The sequence below is a fragment of the Lingula anatina genome, chromosome 6 (assembly GCF_051362555.1).
Source record: "Lingula anatina isolate TDL-2025a chromosome 6, LinAna3.0, whole genome shotgun sequence".
Lineage (NCBI taxonomy): Eukaryota > Metazoa > Brachiopoda > Lingulata > Lingulida > Lingulidae > Lingula > Lingula anatina.
This window is the reverse complement of record NC_141772.1, coordinates 3,141,270-3,166,941: the sequence shown is the minus strand read 5'-3', so window position 1 is coordinate 3,166,941 and position 25,672 is coordinate 3,141,270. Positions and strand designations below refer to the sequence as shown.

Below are 25,672 nucleotides of genomic sequence, written 5' to 3'. Positions count from 1 at the left end.
GCTGGTTGTGATCATAGGAAGGGCCTTGTAATGTACTAAATTGAGGAATCTGAATATATGAGTACAGCTCGTCAATTTAATTCATCTATAAGGAAAGCAATATGGTGGTTGTGTCTGCAAAAATGGGGCAGCTTTGGGCCACACTGGCTGTCTGTATTTACGTCTATGACTTGGTTTAGATTAAAAAAATTAATGTTAAAATGCGTTTGAGATGAGCAAACCTCATACTTGTCTCCAGAAATAGTTTAGTATATCTTTGGGGCAAGAAGCAACATTTTTTAACTATGTTTTTCTAGGCGTGGGTTTTTGCAGAAAGAAACCGAGGTTATAGGAAATTATAAAACTTTGCTCATGTCTCGGAAACAGATTCAGGCAACGTGTGGCTACTATGTACTGTTCTGTTTACTGTGGAAAAATGAGTTCATGTCTTACCTCAGAATCCACTTTAAACATGAGTGAATCAGATTTATCTTTTCAGTTAAAACCCGTTAAACAGATCTGCACATGAGGATGCATATGTCTGCCAGGGTCTGCATTGGTGTAAGTGGACAGGCATGTGCATATATGCAAATACACATGCGGTTGCCTGTATATGTAAATGTACAACTTAAAAAGAAGGAAGACATTCTACAGACACATCTATTTGGGTGGTATACAGAAATTCTCAAAATAATTCACAGAAAAAAGGGAAAAAAATCTAACAAGAAACAGAACACTGGTCAGCTAAGTGTATACAAGGATACGTCCAGAAGAACCTTTGCTGGACACAAATGCCCTTTCCTACCTGGTGAGTTTGAAAAGGTTAATAGGGGAGCTTTGGGGAAGGAGGAGGCATTTCTTTCTCAGAGTAGACATTTCATACAGGAAAAAATGTTCCATTTATCAGCACATTACGGAGAGCTGGGAGAAAGTAGTATGTGTTGGTCATATATCGGCTACAAGCAAAAATTACTGAATTATTGATTTTTTCTTTTTTTAAACCTTGTTTTTTTCTGTTTTTGTTTATGAAATTATAATGAAATCAGAAGTAATAGACTGACAATCTCATAAGATGGAAAATATACGTGAAAATTTTCAGACATTTTCATTTTTCTTTCTTTCTTAATCAAATCCCTTCAATGCAAAATCAAAGATTGAGAAAAATTAACACCTCTGGATAAAATACTCTTTGGTGGAAGGTGGTTGAAGAGTAAGTAAATACAAAAGATTTTTGCCATATCTACTTTCTATCCAATAAACAAGCACTTTGCAAAGTACGCATATCCAACATGCCAACTGTGCTTTCATGCAAACTAGAAAAAAAAACATAAAAGAGAGTACTGACCATCACTCAGTAAAGGAGTACAGCACACTTAAGTTACACCTGTTAGTGATGAGTCAAAATATATCTATGTTACTGTATGCTATCTTGTCGTTATCGTTCTCTCTCTCTCTTTCTCTCTCTCAAACACACTCACAGTCTGCATGCAAAAGTGTGCATGAACTTAAATGTCACACACACACACACACACACACACAGAGAGAGAGAGATAGAGAGAGTGTGTGAGAGAGAGAGAGAGAGAGAGAGATGACATCTCATTCAAACTTTGCCTGTTATATTTTTTCTTCCTCACTAATTCAATAGAATTAAAACATCATCAACTTTTGATTTTCTTGAATCATCTTTTCTCTCTTTTCCTTGGAAAATAAATCATTTTTTCAAGACAGAAATACACATTATATTTGACCAGACAGTTACCCATACATGTGCTCATATTTCACTTAGTCCCCATGTTAGCAGACAATGGTTTCACTTGTCCCCCATAGTCACAATCAGAAGTACAGATCTCAAAGACAAAGGTCGCCCAACGGGGCAGGAAGAAGTGCAGATTTTTTACAAAGAACCACTTTACATGTAATTTGATGGTTTTGTAAATATGGCTGAAATTCTGATAATAACAGGAAACCGGTACTTCATCGGATCCAACCCAAGAACCACAATGACCAGTGAAAGTAACCACCACTTATCCATCTCGTTCTGCTCCTGTTATTCAGATTTTTCCAAGAGACGCATAACAAACTTATTAATGGAATTTAATAACATTAGTTTCTGCGTTTCTTTCAGTTTCATAACTACTGTTAAATTTCATCAAAACTTTTAGACTTTGAATAAAAAATTTCCCAATTTTAGACTTAAATTAGTGATTACTTATCTCTACCAGCAATTCTCTATCTTTTGCTTTTAGGTTAATATTTTAATTTTCTTTTAGTAAAAAAATTGAAATGATTACATAAAAATGAGAAAATTAATTGATTGCAAAGAATGTACTAGAGAAAAGTCACTGCTGGCCCCTCCATCTCTTCCATTTCCTTTCTTTGCTATCAATTTTCAGGTTCTTGTAATTGGAACCTGCAAGTGCTTGGCTCTATTACTTCCTATATCGAATGATTAGCCTAATATTTCAACTATTAAACTAAACACTGCACATTGTTGGAAGTGCACAAAGAGTAAATGCTGCAGAAACAGGGTCACTATTGGGTTAATCCTCCGCTAAATGGCCTCTAAAATATGTTCCAGTAATCCTTTGTCCGAGCTCACCACACCAAAGGAAAGTCAGGTAAAATGAATTATAAGGGTACAAGGCTGAGGGTACCCCAACCGCACACGCCCTCTGGTTATTTTCCTAAATGAAGACGTTAGCGTCTGTCCCTCCCTGTCCAAGCATAATACGACACAATGGTGGGCGTCATTGATTTGATTGGGGACGGCAGGCATGCTGGGTGGAACTATAGTTTCGGAGCAAAGTAGTGTCACCGTGGTTACCGCATCCGACACTCGGTTATAATAGAACATGCACATTTTACATTGTTCCCGTGTTCTATGTGAAGTGGAGCAGGTAAAGCAAGGTATAATGATATGGACTTTATAGTAATCATGTGATCATCTCCTTAGTGTAATGAGATAATAAATGGGCACTAAGTCAAAATCGTACTTCGTAATATTTCTATTTTACCATCACAGCTTGATATCAATTAGGGCCATCTTGGCAGTCAACCTGGTCAATTTTCTAGAACTGATGTCCTTTTTTATGGGAAGAAAAAGATGCATGGCCAGGCAAAACGGATTACAGAAAAATCTTTCATTAAAAGTGACTTGCAAACTTCATACTTTTAGATAACTATCATTGTGAAAAACATACTTCAGAATCTGTTTCCCTAAAAGCAATTTTCAAACAAGTACCACAGGAGAAAAAGTAACAGTTTTATCAACAAAATGAATCTTAAAGGTACAAAGTAACAGACATAATTCTGCAATGCAACGGAGAGAGAAAATAAACTTCTCAATATCCATAGAGATCCTGGGGCTTACTTTCCAGTGAGAACTTGCACCGCATTAGCAAGCAGACGGACATCTCTAGCTATTTTCTGTGTGCATATTATCTATCTCTTTTTCTTAGTTTGCCATTAGTGTCCTGTTTTTTCCCTCTGGTTCTCTTACATGAAAAAAACCTGTCAAATAATCCTTTTTGCCTGAAAGTTTGGGTTCAAGTAATGGCAATGGATTTTAAAGGTAACAGATAAGTGCATCTTAATGAAAATGATCCCAATCCACCAAATAGAGTGATCAAACCATTTTATTAAAAATTTCCCTATCACATGAAGTTCCCATGCTGAAACCCTAAGCCCATGTTACATTGTAGTTTCTACTTCCACCTTCTGTATATAATAGCTTCCAAAAACTGTATAAAAAAAAGACTCTAATATCCTGGTATCATGTAACAACTACCACCATAACTAAGCACATCACTTGTCATTTTTTCTCTCGTCTCAGTGCATGTATGTGTTAACCCTAACTCAAAGAGACCATCTTTACTATCACCCTTTAAGCCACTTTCGCTTGACCTGAAATAACAATCGCAACCTCTTTGGCAACCTCTGTGTTCCTCTGAGGGAATGTCTGTCAGTAAAGAACACATCTTTCTCAGTTTTCGTCCTTGCCATTATCTTATCATCAAAGTTAAGGTTAGAAAGGGACATATGTATTTCTTGACCTCAAAATTTGAGATCAAAAAGACAAAACATGCTAGATATGCTGAACTATGAAAGTGGAAAAGACGCTGCTCTTACCAACTTAACAGTATACTACCTATAATTTTTAATCAGGCAAAAAGTGCAGTTTCACTCAATACAAGACACTGTCAAGCATTATCTTCTTTGCCCTTTTCATCCACAATCAAAACTTTTGCTCAAAATATGACATCTATATATTTCTACTGTCATAGTCATTGGATCGCACTGGGCAATTACACTGAGCATCAAATGACAAAAAATATTATCAGAACTAATAAGTTACCCTTTTGCAAGCAAAAACCTCCTCACCGTCATGTCATCATCGGCGACACAGACGGGTGTGACCAACCACATAACACTTGGCCCTGGACCAATAAAATGAAGAAACACAATAGGAGAGGTCATCATTATTTGGCTCTAATTCCCTAAAAAAAATTGCCTTAAGCTTAAAGCAAATATGGACAAAGAGTGGACATGTGCACATGCATGCATGTGAATGCACAACACATGCAAGTTAAGCATAGCAGGGACATAAAGCCATGAACTTCAATATAGTATCCATACAGGCCATTTACCCCATCTCAACAGGCTGAGAGAACTCAAAAGCTCATGTTCATTTTGGGATATAACCTTACATGGACTTAAGTTAATGAGATCAAATGATCCGTAATACAACAATAGCCAGTGAGTAGATAGGTCATTTAAACTACATCAAAGTGTCAGGGTGAAGGAATCGATTTAATCAACTAAAAATTTACGAGCCCATAGTCAACATTCTTGCTGGGGTCAAGCCAAAGATGTATTGACAGTTTTCTTTTAAGATTGGGCCATGTTAAATGATACCCTTGGATGTATTTTTCGCATATACAATGGACGATTTTAAACACAAAGAAATTAAAATGCTGTGTGAAGAAATGATCTGTTTAGGTTGCTGCAAATAAATCTCTGGAGTGGCGAACCAAGTATTGAAATATGTCTACAGAAAAGATCTTTAAAAACAAACAAAACTGCAAGAAAAACATAATAAAGTAGTGAGGACAAAGACTTTATCCTGAAAATATCAAGAAGAAAGATTAAATAAAGAAAAGTAGTTCACTGATTTTGTGATACATGATCAATTGAAATCAATTTTGTCAAAGTGCTCAAAACAACTTAAGAAACTTTTCAACAGCAAAAACAAACATGTCTCTTATTTATTTAATGCCAATAATACATTACAAAGCTTCGATGTGTGCTCAAGTCATCAATTTCTTTGAACAAGAACTACATTCCTTTATGTTTTGAAAGTAGCACCATGTAGAGCTTTAAGTAATAGTGTTAACATTGAAAAGGATCGCAAAGATTTACATCATTGCCTGCTTGAAACAAAAGTTTTCTTTTAATTGTTTTGAAAGCCAATCTACCCCAGCGATTGTCTGGTTAAACAAGCAGGTTTATGTACAAAACACTGCTTTTAGATTAACATGTCTGAAGCACTAAAACCATCAACTATTGTTGGAACAAATAAAGTTTTCTTCTCGCTGTTTTGGAAGCAGATATGTGCCTGCCATTTGGCTTCATGACAAGGTGTTATGTGTCCATAACTTTCCAGCTGGGTTAACAAAATCCAAAACCATCACCGACTGCAGGATTCAATCCCTATACAATAATGAGACCCAAACCATGGGGTAAATTTTTGATTGATTCTGTGTTCCGTTCCAGACCTTTCCATATCTGAGACCATCACCTTTTACTTTCTCATCTTGAATAATGAAAGTCAAAACCATGGGGCCAAATCCTGACAGTTTCTGTGTTGTTTTCCGGAAAGTTCAACTCGGGACAAGCTATTGTGTGCGCGCTGATAGAGGCGAGATAAAGTTCTGATTGCAGACAAGATCAGTAATTTCCTCCAATGGGACCCCCAAACATGACTCTTGCTTGTTTTCCCAAGGTATCTCAATGGCTTTGTATAGGGGGTTTAGTTGCCCAGAGGCTGGGAAATCAGAATGAGTAAATACTTGCAGACGAGTGGGGCATATCATCTCTCCTAAGTACACAAGATAGAAAGAAATAGACTGCTAACAAATATTGTCCCGGGAAGTGCTAGAGTAGCACTCCAACAAAATACAATTAGTTTATACACAAAATGCATTCCGCTGAGAATTAGGGATACTTACAGGAACAAATTTGCTTAATTTAATTGTCTGAATGATAATTTGTCTTATGTTTCTTTTTTCATCCAAAAAACACAGTAGAAAACACTGAATGTCTGCACATCTTCCCTTAAAATTGTTAGTTCCAAAGATATGAAATAATTAAAATTGCAATTTTTTTTTAATATTGAAAAAATATAATGTCTTCATTGACTTGCTTTTGCCTATAAAAATACAGAAAACTTGTGTTCTTTGCTTCTCTAGAACAGGAAGCTATACTGATGTTTCCTGGAGCATCCAATTCTTTTAGAAAACTTTGCAACAATCTTTAGAAAAAAAAACTGTAATTACTTAACCAGTGCTTGAGAAATCATGTTGCTTTAACACTTAGTTATCACAAAATCACAAAATACTCCAATAACCCAACCAAGGTAAAATATCAGTGCTCGAAGAAATATTTCCCTATCTAGAGTTTGCCGCTAAGTGTCCGTCTGGCTCAAAATGCCATTGTAAAGCCAGTGGCATCCCTCAAGAGTTATTCCAGTCATTGCAGGCTATATACAGCTCCAAGATAAACTATATGAGAGAAGTGAATCTTATAAGTAAATAGTGGCATATGCCAACTAAGGAGTCTGACACTGACAGTTACTTTCATTCATGTTTCGTTGTTTTTGTATTTACTGGTGATCTGGGGCCAGCACAGAGAAGAGTTCTGCCTCGCTGTTCCTGGCATACTTTTTGCCCTTGTCCAAAAACTGGTTCATTTTATCCAAAATATGCTAAACATGTTTGAATTTTATTTGATTTCCAAACTGTTTTGTTGATTTGGTCAGAACTTTACTGATCTGGATGTTAACAGAGGCCAAAAAGTTCTATGAAAAAATATCCGACAATGAGTCCGACAATGGTGGCCAACTGGAAGAGACACAAAAAGAAAACCTCAACACAATGTCAAGGGAGGACATTCATTAGCATCATTCCAGCATGAGTCTATCCTATATATAACTAGAAGAACTACAAATTAGATTCCAGAAGTCAAAGCCCTTTCATCCCATATAACCGGACAGCAAACTGTATTGCAGCAACCTAAACCAATGTTGGTATGCAAAAGATTATCGCCATTATTGTCAAGCTTATCTTCCTGACCACAAAAGTGTGTCTGGAATAAGGCAGTTTCCTCTGACTCACACATGAGAGCACCTTGCATGACTTTTACTGATACATCCGACCAATTTCCAATGATAATCCTGGTTGATTGGGGTAACAAGGAGAAATCACTGTTCCATTACATTTTGTTTTCTTTAGCCCTGCTTCTCCATTGGATGCGCGCTGCACTTCATTTTCTTATTATCCCTCACCGTGGTTCCATGTCAGATGGCAAATTGCACCATCACTCTCTTCTTATCGGAGGTTTGGAATTGCCTGTACCATGTCAAGCTGAATTTACACAAGTCTACATTGAAAAGATTTTTTTTTACTACAGAAAATTAAAAAATATCTATTTTCTGTTACAGTTTTATCACCACGTTGGATGAAAGTTGGCTTGGCTGAAATTTTCTGGCTTGTTTCCATTCAAAAATCAAATCAAATATGGAACTGCTTGTACAAGCAATTTTGTAACAATGGCTTTGCCATAGATATCATTTCTAAAAAGTGGGAGGAAGGTGAAAATATGTGCAAACTTTATTGACCTATGTGAATAAGGATATATGCACACACAAAAATATTACATTCGAGACAGAAAACATTCTTCTCTTTTTTTTCATCTATATCCCCAGGTGTGAGCAATCTTTGAAGGCACCTAGAATCAGCTTCCTTCCATGTTTCTTGGGTCATTTTTTGCACTCCGACTCGAACCAAAATTACTAGATCAAGGTTATCAACATGAAAATAAGTCTTTTGACAGATTCGTAAATTTCTGTAGTTTCTAGACATTATGTACCATATATCTGTATCATTCTATAAGTAAGAAAGAAAAATCAGCATGTACCATAAAGTATACTGACAACCAAAATTTTATCTCCGCTGGTTTTAAGAATGCAAGATGTGTATGCAGCCTAACGTTTTAGAAGACAAGATGGGGAATTCAGAGCAAAGAAGTACAGGGGGCAGGGTGGTAGCTTAGCCAGTCTGTATCATAACATTTATCAAAACATTGGCCATATTTTTGCACTACTGCACTATTTTGCTTGGGGAGCTCCTGTTTGTTCTAACTGGAATGTGTGTGATTGTACGATTGTGTGTGTGTGTGTGTGTGTATGTGTGTGTGTGTATGTGTGTGTGTGTGTGTGTGTGCAGTTTGTCAGACAGCCTTACTGATGACAACCCAACCCACTAGGATAATGTAAGAGCTTTGTGGACAGGTAAAAAATATTTAAGTAGGAAGTTTGTTTATTGTACCAACTACAAGGGAATGTCCAATGCTACCACTTGATTGAGATCATTCACGATGGATTTAAAAAGTGCCATGAAAATTGCAGCAAGAAAATGCCTGTAGGTATCCATACACTTTTTATTGGGTAATTACAAGATGATCAAAATGTTAAACAAAACTGTGAACAATTAAATAATAATAATAATGATGATAATAGTGCTTAACATTATATTTAGCCAAAATAGAACTATTTCCCATTTCCCGCTACAATTTATACAATGGCAAAGGTTGCCAATTCTACTACAAAGTTAGTGAAGAAATATGATATCAATCTAAAAATTCTCCAGAAATATGCTCGAACGAAACATATCCCAAGGGATGTGGGAAATACAAATCCCAAACATCTGTTTTGATACACCTGTGTTTATTTCCATAGGCGTAGGTAAATGTGATGATATACACCACAGGGTAACCAGTAATATCAATGTCATACAGTATTGGGCATTACGTAGACACTATCTAAACCAACAGTGAGAGGGAATTCATAGTAGCCAGCAGTAATATACCTGGTATTACATACATTACATTCTCACACTGTTTCTATGTGAGTTCCTGAAGGCTACAAATGAAGTTCTGGAATGTTGTTCCAGTTGGGAATTGGGGTTGATTGCTTCACCACACATTTAGGACTCCTTATGATGAAATGCAATCACCATTTCATTACACATAAAAAAACATTACATGTACTGTTGGAGAATAAAAAAACAAGAACATAACACAACAATATAATTGTTTTTGACAACAAACTGAATGATTGATTGATTGACAATATACTATATACTGTGATATAATGTAATCAATGCAACATCCCATGTGCAACTGACTTGTAAAAACTCTGGCATAGTATAAGAGTATTTAACAAAACTGATCCAATCAGGTTAAACCCCATTCGGCCAGGAACCCATCCCTGCTAAACATTACTGGGGTGGGCAATACAGAAGGTGTTTTAAAAACAGCAACATCTTCTGTAATTCAAAGCATCTAATATTGAATTTCAAGGGAAATTCCCAACACTTTTCCAACACTCATTATGCTCATTAGTTGCTGAGTTAAAGAAATTCAACCCTTCTCAAAAGTTTGAGGCATTGCAAAGCAGCTTGCTTAACATTTGACCAAATTTTCCAGATTCTCTGTTACAAAGGTAGTATTTCTTCTCAAAATCAGAAATGTTGGTGGCATACAAAAAAAGAGGTTCAAAATGTTCATAGTTGATGAACTCAAAATGTGGTCTATTTGGATTGTGCAAAAAGGCCCAACAATATGTACCTGTGCAAACCAACTTTATTGCCTTTTGAAGACCCATAAAAAATTCTCAATTGCCATCAACTACTGAATTTCAAAGAGACGTTTAATCTGAACTTTAAAGCCTCTCTTAACTTTGAGGTGCAAATTCAACTTTTCCTGAACTTTTCTTAATTCTTTTCACGACTGTCCAGCGAGTAAGCTGCCATTTGCATTAGTCACCGCCAATCATCAAATCAAAGCGAAAAGTTAACATCTCCCTTTTGACTTGGAGACTAATTTCATTTCTTTTAAAATCAAAGCAGTATCAGGGGCTTTATTGTATTATTGGGTTTGGAAGTGAGTCACAGTTGATATGATTACAGTCCTTAAACACACTCCTGAGGTTGCCTTGTGGCTAACCTGCGGCTGGGCCAATAACGCATTAGCGCCTCAAGGGTGTCTATAAAAACAAGATCCATGTCAGACATGCTCAAAGAACTACCAGCTGAGCTCTCCAATGATAGGATGCAGAAAAAAAGGAAAGAGAAAAAAAAAATGTTAGCCTTATAGTAACTTTAAAGACAACCGAGGAAATGTGTAATTTAGGACTGATTTATCAGGAAGCTTATGTTTAGGAGATATTATTTTTAGTGAGGTGAAGCCTTTTTGAGTGTAAGTTGAAAAAAAAACAGGTTAAAATATTTCATGTCCTTCCTATAAACACTTCCCATTTTCAAGCATATATTCATTACATCATGATTTGCTAACTTAGAGTGTGCAAGTTGCAACAATAAAAATAAAATTGGAATTTGAGGAAAAAAGAACATGGTCTGCCCTTTTCCTGATGTAAATTCTCCAAGAAGACAATTACAGCATAATAACATAATTGTTTTTGACAACAAACTGCTTCTTCTGCTATCCATTTGTCTATATTACTAATACTACTGGCAACAGAGCTCAAACATTCCTTAATGGGAAATTAACAAGGCATTTCCTGAAAGAAGACCCACTTTTATCATTTGATATCAAAGGTAAAGGGTGCCATGTCATCTCTTTTAGTAAGATGTCCAGAGGGTTGTTCTTAAGTGGTCAGCGATACTGCCAGCAGTCAAAAAGTAGTCAGGCGGTGGTCTAGCTGTGGTCAGTGAATTGTATTGTGGATAGATACACTGTTGTTATCTGGTGGTTGACTTAATTCTTGGCCCAATCACCAAGTGGGGGTTATCTATTAGTGTCGGATACTGTGGTTTTTGTTTGCAATTCAAGTCACCACAGGTTAAAAGTGGGGCCTGATTTTCTTCAGAAAGCCTGTGTACAATGACAGTACTGTTATGTAACTGAGGTTGTTGACATAAGAAAAGTGATGCTAGTCATGCTAGTTATAGATTAATGGTCATCAAAATGACAACTACAAAATTCTTCACTTTGTAAGGTACAGTAATATGTAGCACGAGAGAAATCTTCCATGTGCTAGCATACCACTAAGGTAACAGTTGCTATTGTCAAAACTACAATATACAACAATCCATTCATCACTTTACATCCTGGTACATTGTATTTTCTGTAAAAGTTTTCATTAGCTTGCATAGCCCTGTTAAAGTTAACAGTTGTTACTGTTAATGCTGCGGTAGCAATAGATCACTATTCCTTCACCCCATTACACCCTGCTGACATGGAAAAGGCTCCATATATCACTGGTCAGCACCAGTAGCTCACACAGTGGCCCAGCTGGTCAGCAAATAAATCACCCACCTCTGAGCACCTGCCCTTTTCACCACCTGACATCCATTTATTTCATTTTTCTGAGAAACCCCCTTTCGTTGGTCATATTAGGTTTTGTAAGGCACCCTATGTTTTATGAGGAAAACTTGAGTCAGTTGAAAGAATCATTTGTTTAAAACTTTGATTTGTTTGTTAAATTGATCAACCCTTGGTTCATAGCATCTGATTATGCAATTAGTACATTATTTTATTGCAATTAACTTCAACAGCCAAGGTTAAAAGTATCACATAACAGAATGAATGATGTAAAACAGAAGAGAGCAGAAGCTCTCTAAAAATGATGGAGTAGATAGTGAATGTTGATTACAATCAACTTTTTGATGTTGTTCACACATTATGTAACACTACACAAAACTTTTGACAAGATACACAGCTAAATGTGGCTTATCTTGTCACATTGTTTTGTGAAACGACAGTAAAACATGGCACGGCTAAAATGAAACACTGAAATTCAGGGTAAGTGAGAGTTCCACTTTCAGAACCTTATTTAGGCTCCAATAAAGCGTGTGCAGAACAGGTCATTTCAGAATTGAAGCTCAGAGCAATCTAAGGATATAAATGTTTTAAGGAAATATTGCTGATTCACAAAGAAATGTTTCTACAATAGAAACACCATGTATGCATCATTATTTGTAAACATCGCTCATTGTAATGCTACCCTAAGTGTTTTATAGAAATAAATTGATGCTTTGTAGCAATAGGACAACTACAATTAAGTAACATTTACAATTAGAGGCAATGTAAAGCCCAAAACAGTAGTGCAATCAAAAACCAAACATGAATAAATATTTGTACTGAAAATGATTTTCAATTTTACACGATAAAATGTCTTCTGCAGGGTATTTGAAAAACAAACACAAATCAATGTTTATGATGAAAACTCATTTCAATTTCGTAAGAGAAAATTATAGTTGGTGCTTCAGGCAGTTGTTCCCGCTTTTATTCTTTTCAGAGGCAAGTTCCCCTCAGAAAAGCCCCAGGGCTTTTTGTCCCCAGGGGCCTTATTGAAAGTCAAGAAAGCTGCAGTAAGACGACCCCCACTTGATAAAAGGTTCAATTACATATCAGTGAATTAATGTTAAAGGCATCACAGGAAGACATAGGTGTCTCTATACCTCTCAAATGACGGGAGCTGTGTCCTTTTGAATACATCATGAACTGCCTATGTGCCATGTCGATACGGTACCAAGACAAGAGCACGACAAGATCATCTTGCGTTCAAACTCTGCCATGCAAACTATTTATTTCAAAATCAAAATTTCCCTTTAAATGATAGAGCAGGAGATATGGCTTTTGAACAGAATTAAATCCTCCCCCTCCATGCCTCCCCACACATACACAGAGAGAGAGAGAGAGAGAGAGAGAGAGAGAGAGAGAGAGAGAGAGAGAGAGTGAGAGAGAGAGAGAGAGAGAGTGCAAATTAGAATACTTACATATTTAACAGTTAGATCCAAACCCTTTCCATTAATTCTTGTCGAATTTCAATAGCACTTAACATCTTTTATGTGGAGATACATGCAATTAAATGGTCCCCTGAGCCAGGGCAAAACTTTTCATTATAAATAAATCTCCTCAAATTACAAATGGAATAAATAGGGTGATCGCATCAGGATTGGTTGAACATGGGGTCAGACATTCGAGACATAATATTTGAAATTTGCACAAAGCTTTTGCCACAACTAATGTATTTAAAAAAACTGACTACACATTGATGACTCACGGGTGAGTTGATGGAAATTGGTGAAACTAAGTCAATTTGAGCAGAACCCAGGAAAAAAATGAAGAATAAACACGTAGAAAGCACCTGCTTTCTTCTCTTATAATGCAACCTTGCGATACACACCATTATTAAAATATGCGGAATACAACAAGAGTTGTTATGCAAGCTATAAACACAGGATGACAATTAAAAAGAGAAGAAAAAAAAAACACAAAGGCGAAAGGCACTTGATATGTGTGCCATAATCAGATATTCTAACACAGTCAGTGTGTGAGTGTGCAGAAACGAAAGGCACAGCATGATGCTCATGTTCAAACAGGTTTTCACACGACCGTGTTGTTCTGTCCCAGATAGCAAAGGCTGGTTTTAACATCTGTATTGAACATAGTCTGAGTAAAATTTTCAGAGAGGAATCCACCTTAAAAAGCACACTTTTATCTGAAGATGCTTTAAGCACTTGTCCCCCCCCCCCCCACACGTATATATACATGCACCTGCACATACACACACACACACACACACACACACACACACACACCATAATTCCTTGCCTGACACTCTGGGGACAGTGTAATAGTGCACAGAGGGTATTAGGTATAGAATAGGCACAGCTCTCCTTAAAAAAACTTCCAAGGCATCTTACTCAAAACAAAGACTTCCTGCACCACATGTGAGCCCCTGGTCTTCTGAGTGATGTAACATGGAAAAAAATGGGGATTACTTGGCCACAGTGCACTGCAAAATGTTCAGGGTTTGATTCATTCTGAGGTTAGTGACCTCATCGTTAATTTTTTTTTTCCAAGTAATCTGCTGTATGTTGTCCTTAAAATAGGATTTCGGCAAAAAAGAATTTGGACTCTATGTTTCTCTTTTGTGAAACAGGTCCCTTGACCTCTGTCCACTTTTTTCGTTAAAAAGTGGTCTAGTCTGAACATGGCTTTAGTCAATTAGCTGGAGGACCAATTATGTACAATAAATAGTCCAAGAGCTTGAGGTTGGTCATCATGGGAAATGTACAAGAACTCCAAACTTATAGAACAGATCACAATATTTAATCAACGTAAAATGTCTTTGCAAGTTTTTTTACCTATAAATCCCAGAGAATTCCTGTTCTTTTAATAGTGATACATGTACAAAATAATTGCCCAAGAGCCAGGACTCCAAGACTTGAAGCCAATTAGTCTGGAGGGGAAAAAGGGGCCTACTGAGTTCAACTCCTGTGGTTCACAGTAAAGTTGCCTTTTACACTTGGCAAAATTTAGTTCTTTCACGTGGCTAACTTGATTCGCAATATTTTCTAAATCAACCAACAAACTACTAATTTAGATTTTGATATGATTAAGACAACTGATTTAAACCATCTTATGACAAAATCTTCTTCAATCAATTTTACTATCTCATGCCTTGACCAAACTAGTTCAACCCAGGTTCGTGCCAGAACAGCTCCCAGATGTCCCAGTGTAAACACTCCAAGAAGAGAGCTTGTCAAGTAAATGAGAAGAACAATAAATGAAAGGAGGAGAGATGAGGGTGGATTCAGTGCAAACCTCCATACAGAAGCCAGATCTACAGCAGTCTTCATAAAGTTAATTAGAAGATTTATGTGAAGAGTTGGGGATACAGGACTGGGGCGGACCTGGGTGGGATTATAAAGGTCATGACCTCTGCCAGACCTCTGTCAAGTACACAGGTTTGCTGTGGCTCTGTAATAACCTAATTTGCCCATTGAGACGCCAGGAGCAGTCTCCCTCTCTCTCCCTCCTACTCTCTCTCTCTCTCTCAACAGCAGTGGTCTCTGGGCACAACCCTGACCATGTTTTATTTTTACACAACCAGTCTCAGCCGTGCCCCCCCCCCCTCACTTTCCCCACCTGGCGCACTGCATGCATTTCTGAGGGAAAAAAAAGCAGAAACAGATTTCCATGTCTCGTGCACAGGTCTGTGTGCAAGGGCTGAGGGGGTCCACAGAGGTGTTCTGCGGTGCCTCAGATGATAAATTAACTATTTCTAATCAATGTAGATAGTCAGGTTATATGTGTATTGGTTTCATACCACTCCAAGTTTGCATCTTTATGCTGTTGGGTTATCTTTCACTTGTGATATACGTATCATTTAAATGCATTCCTTAGATAAGACAATATAGGTGAGAGAGAGAGAGAGAGAGATTTACTGTTTTGAATCTGTAGGCACATTTGAAAATACAGTTTAATCCTTTTGACTATTTCTGCATATTAGCAACTGATAAATATAAATATCATGGTTTGACACAAACTTTGAGAAACTTTAATGGAGTTATAAACAGTCATGGACCCTCTCCAAAATAGAATTAATAATAGAGTAAATAGTAGAAGTATCAGGGTTTGATATCATTTAGGTGAGTTCATCACACTCAAACTGTCAAATGTGATTACATATATCAATACAGACATCATATAATTACATAAAGCAGGGGGTCCAAGGGCCTTGGTAACTGCAGGTTATCGTTACTTCTAATCTTAAAGGGAACCCTCATATCTTTTCTGCCAGTGATCCAAACATGGAGCAAATTTATTTTGAAGCAGTCTATGTATCAACATTTAATAAAATCTGTAAAATGATACTTCACAGGGGCGGATTGAGACCATCTTCTAGGTCTTCCAGAAGACAGTCAGATTTTTTAAGTTTATATGGATGGGTAACTAATTTTTTAATTTTCCTGTTGGAAGACGGTCAAAAATGGAGAATGGATCAACAAAGATAATTTGGAAGACTGTCAGAAATTATCTCTGGATCCGCCCCTGCTTCAAGACAGGGGATGTATTGAAAAAATGCTTCTCTGTTACAGCCATTGAAACTGCCTGCACATGCAAAACAGCAAATCTGACAAATGTGCAGACCATTGTCCCAGGAGATAAAATAAAAACATTTCACTGCACTCACCTGCAATAAAATCTAAGTATATATTAAAAAAAACAAACAAAATCACTTTTTGAAACATAAAGAACTATGATACACTTAGCATCATTAAAAACACTTTGGTATAAACAACAACCATGAGCCATGGGGTAGATAAATTTTACATTAAGTATAATAAAGAAATATCTGATGACAAAAGTTTGATTTTCTGACCTGCGTGTTTTAATGACACTAAGTATATATTTTACACATACAATAAGGACTAAAATACAAAACAGATCTTCCATACCTTCTGTTGCACAATGCTCTAAATGCTGATCCTGTTTGGGATGTGATGGAAGAATGTCGAGAAGCGGGGAGGAGGATTTATATATGATATGTTTTTTCTGCCACTCCTCTGCCTCTGCCCTTCCCTCGTCTCGACCGCTGCGACTGAGGTTGTGCGGCTCTATGAAATAATGTTCTCCGTTATGAAAAATGCTGCCAGTCTGAAAGAATAAACGGAAAGGATATTTTTAAACCTCAATATCTATAATTTAGACATTACCATAGAAAAAAATAGGCAACTGTCTAATTCATAACAAGTTAATATTATCAGATTTGGAGAACAAAACAAAAATCTATGTAAACATGCAAAAATTAACTGCTGACCTGAGGCTATATGAAACTGTTTGTTTGTTTGTATGTTTAAATTGTTCATTTTAACTCAATATTGCATTGGTAAACTACATCTCTGATGTGAACGATGTTCAGGCAATTATCATTAATTTACAAATTAGAGGGATGAAAGAAACTTAAAGAGAATTATATTATCCTGTGTACTGTCTTTATAAAAAGGTATACTTTTTTTCACTTAAAAAGGAGAAAAAGAATTTTTTCCATGTGTACTTGGCATGCAAATGGGAGGTAAATTTAAAAAAAAATGGAGGTAAATTTAAGAAAAAATGGAGTCAGAAAGCTCAATGATGAAGGTCATTAAGTACAGTTAGATAAGTGTCACAGTCCGTTCAAGTAGACATATATATATATACACATATATCTGGCGTTTTCATTCTATAAAGTAGAAACTATTTGTATTTGTCATAACCGTAGAAAATTTCACAACAGTTTCCATTGATAGCAAGGTGGCAATGCAGTCTGCAGAGCTCAAATTTCACAAAAGATGGAGGAAAAAAGAAAGGATTATGGAAGCAATAGGCCCTAAAGCGTCAGGAAGCTAGTTCTTTCTTCCAGGCAGTTTGTATACTCGGAGCATTGCTAAAAATACAATCTACCCAATGAAGCAGAGATATGAAAGCAAACACAGACCCTAAACTGTATGCAGACTAAACTAAACCATACACAAAATAAACAATTTTTTCTAGCAAAAAATTCATCATCCATCATCCCTGGCCTCTTGACTTCATAAACTGGCCATGGAATCAAAAAATCAAAAATCATATACAAAATGGCCTTGTCAATAGTGTAAATGTTATAAGCTATTGCACCTCTGAGGTATTTTCAGTGTAGTAATTCATTAAGAGAAATGTGAAGAGTTGCCATTGTAAACAGAGGGAAAGGTGAAAAAGAGAGAAGCCACTTGTGAATGAAATAATGAAGTCAAGTACTCTGACACTCTCCTAACAGACATACAAGGTTACAAGTGTCAACATATTGAATGATTATCAAACAAAACTGTCTGCGACAGCTGCCTTGGCGAGATAGAGCACATGTTCTCGTATGAAATTTTTAATTTCAGAACAACTGTTGACTTATGCTTAACCAAACCTAAAATATATGACCTCTGCTTCTTTCTACTAGGGAAAGTCTCAGTCAGTTTGGGTCAGATATGACACACAAAATTTGTCATTGTTAACTAAAAAAAAAGTGCACACTCTCTTTATAACATCACTAGATGCTGACTTTTTCATACTAGATGCTGACTTTTTTCCTGCTTTAGGTGCAGGGCGTAACCTTCTGCAAATTACATGCTTGCTGCTCAACTATGTAAACCAATTTCAATACCGACTCTGCTTCCTCCATCCATTCAAAATCTTACAAGTTACAGAACATTATATGGCACAGCCCACTGGCTCTTAATTTCACAGACTGGGAGTAGCTGAATGTCTATACATGCTGTCATTTTGTGCGACATGGCGTAAGGTAATTATCCTCATGCGAAAAGTGCGTGTCATTATTGCATGCTAGCTGACGCTTAAAGATGTCCTCTTCCTGACCTCAGCCCCGCGGTGCAATAAAACTGAAGGTCTCAATCAAAGAGAACGGGGGAACAGCTTGTCTGCTATTATGTTCTCCACCTGTTACACAGGCTTGGCAAAGTTACCAAGCTATTTGGGTTTTACCTGCCTTTTTTAACCTTAAGAGATCCAATTATAACTACATGCACATGGCGCCGTGCTGTTCACATATTAAAGCTACACTGTAGAGTGCAGGGGGAAACTGAGAAACTAAACAAACGGACACAGTTTGTTTAATCAGCAAAGAAACAAAAAAGTCTAACATTGACATTTTAGAGTTTATTCTTAACATCCCATAAAATTGTTCAACTTCCACCAGCAATTGACACTCAAACCATATCAGTTAGTCTGTTCATTCTGATAAAACAAAATACTGATTACATTACAATTATCGTCAAGAGAAGATAAACATTTTTTTTTAATTTGGAAAGGAAACCATCTCTTAATTTCACTAAATTCTGATTAAACAAACCCCAGCAATTCACCTATCTTTCACTCACATAAAAAGGAAGAAAACAGCCAAAAAGAGATTGAACCCCAACCCGAATTATTTACTTTGCAAATATCTTACAAACCCACTATTTTTTCTCCAAAACACAAATTTAAATGGCACCAACTTCTCATCTAGTGCTATCAAGTGTCATTTTTTTCACTGCCTTCTCATCTGGTGTTATTAGGTTCAGTACACTGCCTGTCATTCAATAGTCAAAAAGTTCAAGCAGTATATCCTTGGACCCATTATGTCCCTGTCTGTGAATATGTATATGACGTTTGTGTGTCTGCATGTCTCTGCCATAGACACAAAACAAAACTGTTTCAAGGTTATTTCAAACCTTGTGTCATTCGTGACATTTCCAGGAGTTCATTAAGTACACTGCAAGTGTTAATTGCTGATCAATGTACAAGGGGGGATGGGGGGGGGGCATAGTGGTCTTGTGCCTTACTGTGAATTCCTGTCCCCTCCCCTCCCCCCACCCCAATTTCACCTTCTTCACTGCCCCCCACTCCAAATAATAATAATAGTGATAAAATTTCATGTGATCTTACTATTATAGTAAATCTATCCTCTCCTGTTGTTTTATATTTAGCAATCAAGTGATACAAATTTCATCCTTGTGTGTGTGCCCTGCACCCTTAGCAATATTAGTGCTAATGAACATAATTCAAAACTTAACAACAATCAAAAGGCATCTTAGAATAATAAAAAATTTATAGGGTAAAAATTAGCTTCATCTCGAAATATCAGTTAACCTGTTTTTTTCTTCAATAAATATACCAGCTATTTGATTTATACAGTCTAAACGTACAATGATAGTTTCAAGGTTGATCCAACAGATCAAATAATTTCCACATTAATCGTGACATTCTCATTTCTTTTAATCCATCTCCCTTTATCGCACCCAACCATTTATTTTAAACAAACTGCAATGAAAAATGATCAATCAGATTCAAAATATTCAAGCAAGCCATGGCTTCCATCCCCAGGGACAATCCAAACTTCCCCTTTTGACAAATTTCAATAAAAGTGAAGCAAACTCACTCCTTCAAACACGGAACCGTCAAGAACTAATGGAAGTGGTGTGTGTCCCTGCATTAATGTTTTAGCTCCACCAGTATCTCTATTTGTCAAGCTACAAGGGCCCCTTTTCAAGCTGACGTAGTTCTTTTATCGAAATAGCCCACCTCACACGCAGCATGTAGTGGAGAGACATAAATTAAGTAGCAAAGTATTCTTACTCTTAGCAACCAAAAAAAGACATTTTGGAAAAAAGTGCATGGTAATTATTCAGTGAATTCGAACAAACTGAATTCATGTACCCTCTCTCACATTAAAAAATTTATTAGAAACATGTTGATATGTTAGTCCAAATATTTTGAAATGTTAGGTGACTCAGGTCAGAAAGTAGTTTTCTCAGTAATCAAAAACAATAAATCTTAAACGAGAATACATTTTGCCAAATTTGATGCATTTGAAAATCTATAGTAATTACTGTACAAGGTTATATGTAGACAATTTAGTAAAAATACTGAGTGGAATACCTTACACTGGCATTAGAAACTGGACCTAAATATCAACCAAAAGTGGGTGTCTTTTATCCCATTTTTATGTCTCCAGATTCTGTTCAACGAGGCAATTCAAGTGTCTTAGATGTTAGTCAGATATAAGAATGGAACTCACAAGGCGAACATGACAACCCCACATTGTCACTGTCTAGGATTAGATGGTTATGTATTAAATCATAAAAGATATCCAAAGAGCTCTTATTTCAAACAAGACTTTGAAAAAAGAAAAACCTTCCCTTTTTGTGTTGAACAAAAGCTTCTGCCCACCTCCTGGGACACTGCTCCAAATTCCTGCAGAGAAGCATTTTTTATGTATTATTTTTATGTACCATGCTTTTTCGGGGGTCTTCCAAAAATCATCTTAAGGGGAAAAAGCAACACGCCCTTCTTAGATTACATTCTTTGCACTCTGAATAGCTGTGACTACTAAGAACCCCTCCTGAGATATATATTGAAATTATGAACGGGTCAAATTTCTAGTCTAACATTCTACGTTTTAGAGATTAATCATACCTAAGGTATTATATGGAAATATATTTCCCAACACTTTCCAAGACTTCTAAATCAATATTTTTACAAAACATTATCATTCAAGGAAATTATTTGCTCATTTTGTTCAGATTTCATGAATAATTACCATAAAATAATTAAAATTGGCCACTGGCTATCTATCAGTGATATAACTCCTTCATCTATCACAAAACTCTTGTAATCCTTTCTAAAAATACCAGAGGCAAAGACATCCTGTTCAGTTGCTCTTCCTAGCCATCTTTCCTGCCCTTAAATTAATCCTGTTAATCCAGATTATGCCATGTTATCAGAACATGGGGGCACATAAGGCACCAGGGTACATTGGCTGTTCAACCAGACATGTATGGTCATATCAGAGCGCATTCAGAACAGTGGACTAACAGATCCACGGATCAAATGTGGCCGACCCAAATGAATGCGTATTGTGTAATCCCTGCAGGGAATCCATTCAGTGTCTGGTAAGGAATTATGGCGCAAGCTTTTTAGCGGGTTGCCATATTTGATCCGCAGATCTGTTGGTCTGCAGTTCGGAAAAAGCTCCAACAGATTTGCGGACTACATATTAATCGGATAGTCTCACCGCTTCTTCACAGGCCTTTGCTACAAGGACCTAGCTCATGATAGGAAGTAAATCACAGGAAGTAAAACTTGCACAATTTACCATCATCACAACAATGACAGATACGGGAACAGAGGGACTAGATTTCCTATGAGCTAATCGCAATACCATCACCATCTGAGATGGGTGTTTCCCAATAAATCAGCTAAACTTGACAGTTAACAAGGCCTGAACTTAACAGTGACTACCGTTTTCCCTGGTCTATATTTGTACACATACACAAACTGACGAACATGCCTTAATCCGGCTTAAAGGTGTTATCTGTTGAAGAGGTACAACACATGGCTTAGGAGTACATAACAGAGCATGGCTGGAGATTCATGATGAAGAGAGAAGGGGGAGAGACTAATGTGGCAAATATATAACCTGCATGTGTCTATGAATATGCACCTGTGCAAATGGGCATGCACACGTTAGCAAAGGCACACGCACACACACATGCACATAAGCATACACACACACACACACACACACACACACATATACACTGTGATCTACACAGTTATTCATGTCCTAACCACGTTACGAGTGGGGGCCCCCAAATCCCCATTCACACACAAATCATATCCAATGTGAAATATTTCTGAAAAAGATAACAGCAACCTAAAGCCTAAATGTTTCCTTTTGATGTCAAACTCTGACATAATCTTTGCATCTCTGTCTCCAAAACTGTAGACAGGCATACATTTCCCCTTTTATCCAGACCTTGGGAGTTCTGTATTCATAAACACAAATACAAAGCAAAAAACTGACTTTACAGTGAATTCCATTCTTTTTTGTCTGCAAACAGGTGTGCATAAATACAATGATCATCGACAAAAAGTATATGATTTATACTTATGCACCAAGTTCAACAAACTGACTTTTCTTTGACTTTATATCTTTTTTTCTGCAAACAAGTGTATATAAATAGAGCCTTATATATAGCGTACTGTACAGTCTCTCAGGTCCATATCTCTCAGAGACATATGGACTGGGAGTACATTTTAACACAAAAAGAAAGTCTGACTGAATTTTAAAACGATTCCATAAAACTGTTGAAGCATTCATCAAATTCCATTTATTGTTGAGCAGCTCCAGTGTGGTAGGATTGACGAAACGTGGGGTCAACGTCAAGTGTTCTCACCTGGCTCCTTGGGACAGCGTATTAATATCACTTCAACACAAAGGCACCCAAAGTCAACGACTGGACAAATACTCTTAGGGTGCATTTACATAAGCATTGAATAGATCAAAAATACAGAGCTGGAAATGACAAAGAAAAGGTTCAACCACCCCTACCCCTCTCACCCAACCCCATACACACAGTGCAGCTCATCCTCAAAAATGGCCAGTAAAAAATTCAATCCTAGACTACAAGCCATGCACAAACCTGTCGATTACAATCACAACTGCCTACATGCCATTAGCAGCAATTGAGATTTGAACTATTTAACCCTTATGTGAACAGCACTTAAAAAGGGGGAGCACTATTTAGCTATTGCACTTTGCACTGCTATTACTTTTCTTCCACCGTTTTACCTGAGGATGTCTAGTGCATTGTATTCAATAACTGTGAAGTTCTCCAATGTTTGAGTATTTTTGACCCAAGTTGTTTGAACAGCCACCCTGCATGGCTTTGCTTTGCTGATCCACTTAAAGATGATATGTGTATAAATGCCCAATAATTTGAAAAGATTGAGTATTTGAGGATTCCTTACTGTGGAATGTGGGGGCCTTAAGAAGTCACTGACTGACCCCGTGGTGCTATTGTGGCCGAGTTCACAACGACAAAGAGTTAAACCATCATGAAACTATCTGTCAGATTTCATACTGCAGAGACACTTGCCACCCCAGCAGTAGTCCACCTTTATGGTGATATTTTCCCTATGATTCTGGTGATCTGTATTTTCCTATCATATCAAAAGAGGGTGTTGGACCCCAAAACCTATATAATATCGGCCCATATCAAATCTAACACTATTTTCAATGCTGTGTACCAGACCTTTCTTAATATACTGCCCCCCCCCCCCCCAAGGATCTATGCATATTGAATACCATAATGCCAGCAACACTGCACTCAAAAATACAACTAAATATAAAAGAAATAAAGAATTAAGCTGTATCACTTGACACATCTTCATTACTTCATAACAAGTGGAAGACTTCATTTTGTTGCCATGGTTCCAGACATCCAGGTAAGAAAACACAGGGAAAAGGACATTCAGTTCACAGGGATTAGGCAGTGAAGGGGGTAATGCTAATACTAGAATTATTACTGGTGGAATGGTTTGAATGATGTAATGTTTTATAATAACCCTCAGGTATATGTAACTACATATCAGCACTGTTTGAACCTTACTTAGCCAATCTCTCCTTTTCTACACATTTCTTATCTCAGTTTAGTAATACGGCCTGCATAAGATGAAATTTTCTCATTATTAAATTGATACTTACAGCATCCATTTAAACATTCTGAAAGAAAAACAAAGTATTTTATAAGAGATTTTTTTGTTTTTTTCGTGGTTTCTAGATAGGATGGTTAAACAGAGACCTGAGTAATTCCTTAAAGACTAAATAACCGATGTTTCCATAGATGGTGGACCAAAATGTCATGTGTGACTCTTATTATTTGGTCCTTAAGCTAAGAATAACTTTGTTTTAAAACATCATTTACATATTCTTTAAATCATATGAGTGGAACTGCCCTTGAAATAAAATTCCATCAAACTCAGTAGCGTGCAGAATCCCCATCCAATTTCACCAGCTTTTACATTCTAAAGATTCCTCTATAATCTCTCTTATCAATTTATGTGCTATTTTATCTGCAACAAGTGCTTTTTTTGCTTTTTTCCCTTCACTGATCTCTCTCTGTAGAGAAGTTAAATACTTGTACCGTGGAGACGTAGGTTCTGATGTAATTGAGTTTATGGGTTTTTTATTCCCCTGTTACACAAATTAATCTTGGCCTCCCCTGTTCTGAACAGCTTGCCCCTTGCAACCTGAGCACAGAGGCCATAATCCCTGCATGTATGTAATCTCGATGTGTCTCGGCTCCCCATTAAACTTTGCTGAATTGAATCTGGTGGGGGGAACAGACAATTGCCTCGGGCTCTAATAAGTGCCATAAACACAAGACAAACTGGTGCAACCTAAAAGCGATCCTGGTGCGTACCAGTCTACATTCGAACAGCAAATAGGCTAAATAAAATCTGATGGTATTCTCAAAGACAGTTGCTCCAGGATGCACAGGGCACAGTAAACTGACTTCAGTGACAGTGGGGAGGGGGGGAGTACGGGTCTTAAACAAAACAGGAACAGACTAACTCATTCTCCCAAAAAAAAAGACAGAAAATTCAAGCTATGAAGACTGCAAGATGATGTTTTTCAATACTAATAATAATTCAAATTGTGTCTTTTCTTGAAGGATTTTTCACACAACAAGACAAGGAAATGGGGTAGCAGGACCCCATCCCTCCTCCTACTTCTCCATATCCCAAATCTTACATTACATTATAGTCACAGAAAGACATAGATCAGACAGATTCGCTGGTTAATAACTGATGCATACCAGGAGCGAAACAAACTAAATTTTGTGGTGAGTGTAAACAGGGCTAACATTTTAATTCCCGTGCAGTGACAATAAATATTTTCACCTGCCATTAAACAACGTACATAAAAAGCAAAGAGTTCTGCAGAAATTCAAGCAGCTTAAAAACTGGTGCACACTAAGTAATGTAAGATCTAAGAAGTAGATTAGATATACTGGAAATAATCACCTGGTGTAAACACTGCAGGGGAGGACATTTCCATTCTCCCAAACCCTGACAACATATTAGATCATCTTGTCACCCTAAGGGAACAACTTTGTAAAACATCATCATTAGCACACTGGGACAATGCCAACGGCATACCAAGACCCTGATATTAGCAAACAGGTCCAGATATGTACCAATGTGTGCCTAGACTGTTTCCCTAGAAATATGCATTGTGTACAAGAGCTCT

The 25,672-nt window shown here is 37.0% G+C and overlaps 1 protein-coding gene across 1 annotated transcript in view; it reads right to left on the bottom strand.

The window, feature by feature from the left end:
• LOC106167001 (A disintegrin and metalloproteinase with thrombospondin motifs 9) overlaps nt 1-25,672 on the bottom strand; it is a 101,228-nt gene that overhangs the window by 59,802 nt on the left and 15,754 nt on the right. Inside the window, exon 2 of the mRNA XM_013545662.2 lies at nt 16,527-16,725. Within this exon, the coding sequence (XP_013401116.2) occupies nt 16,527-16,725 (199 nt within the window). The remainder of the gene's footprint in view (nt 1-16,526; nt 16,726-25,672) is intronic.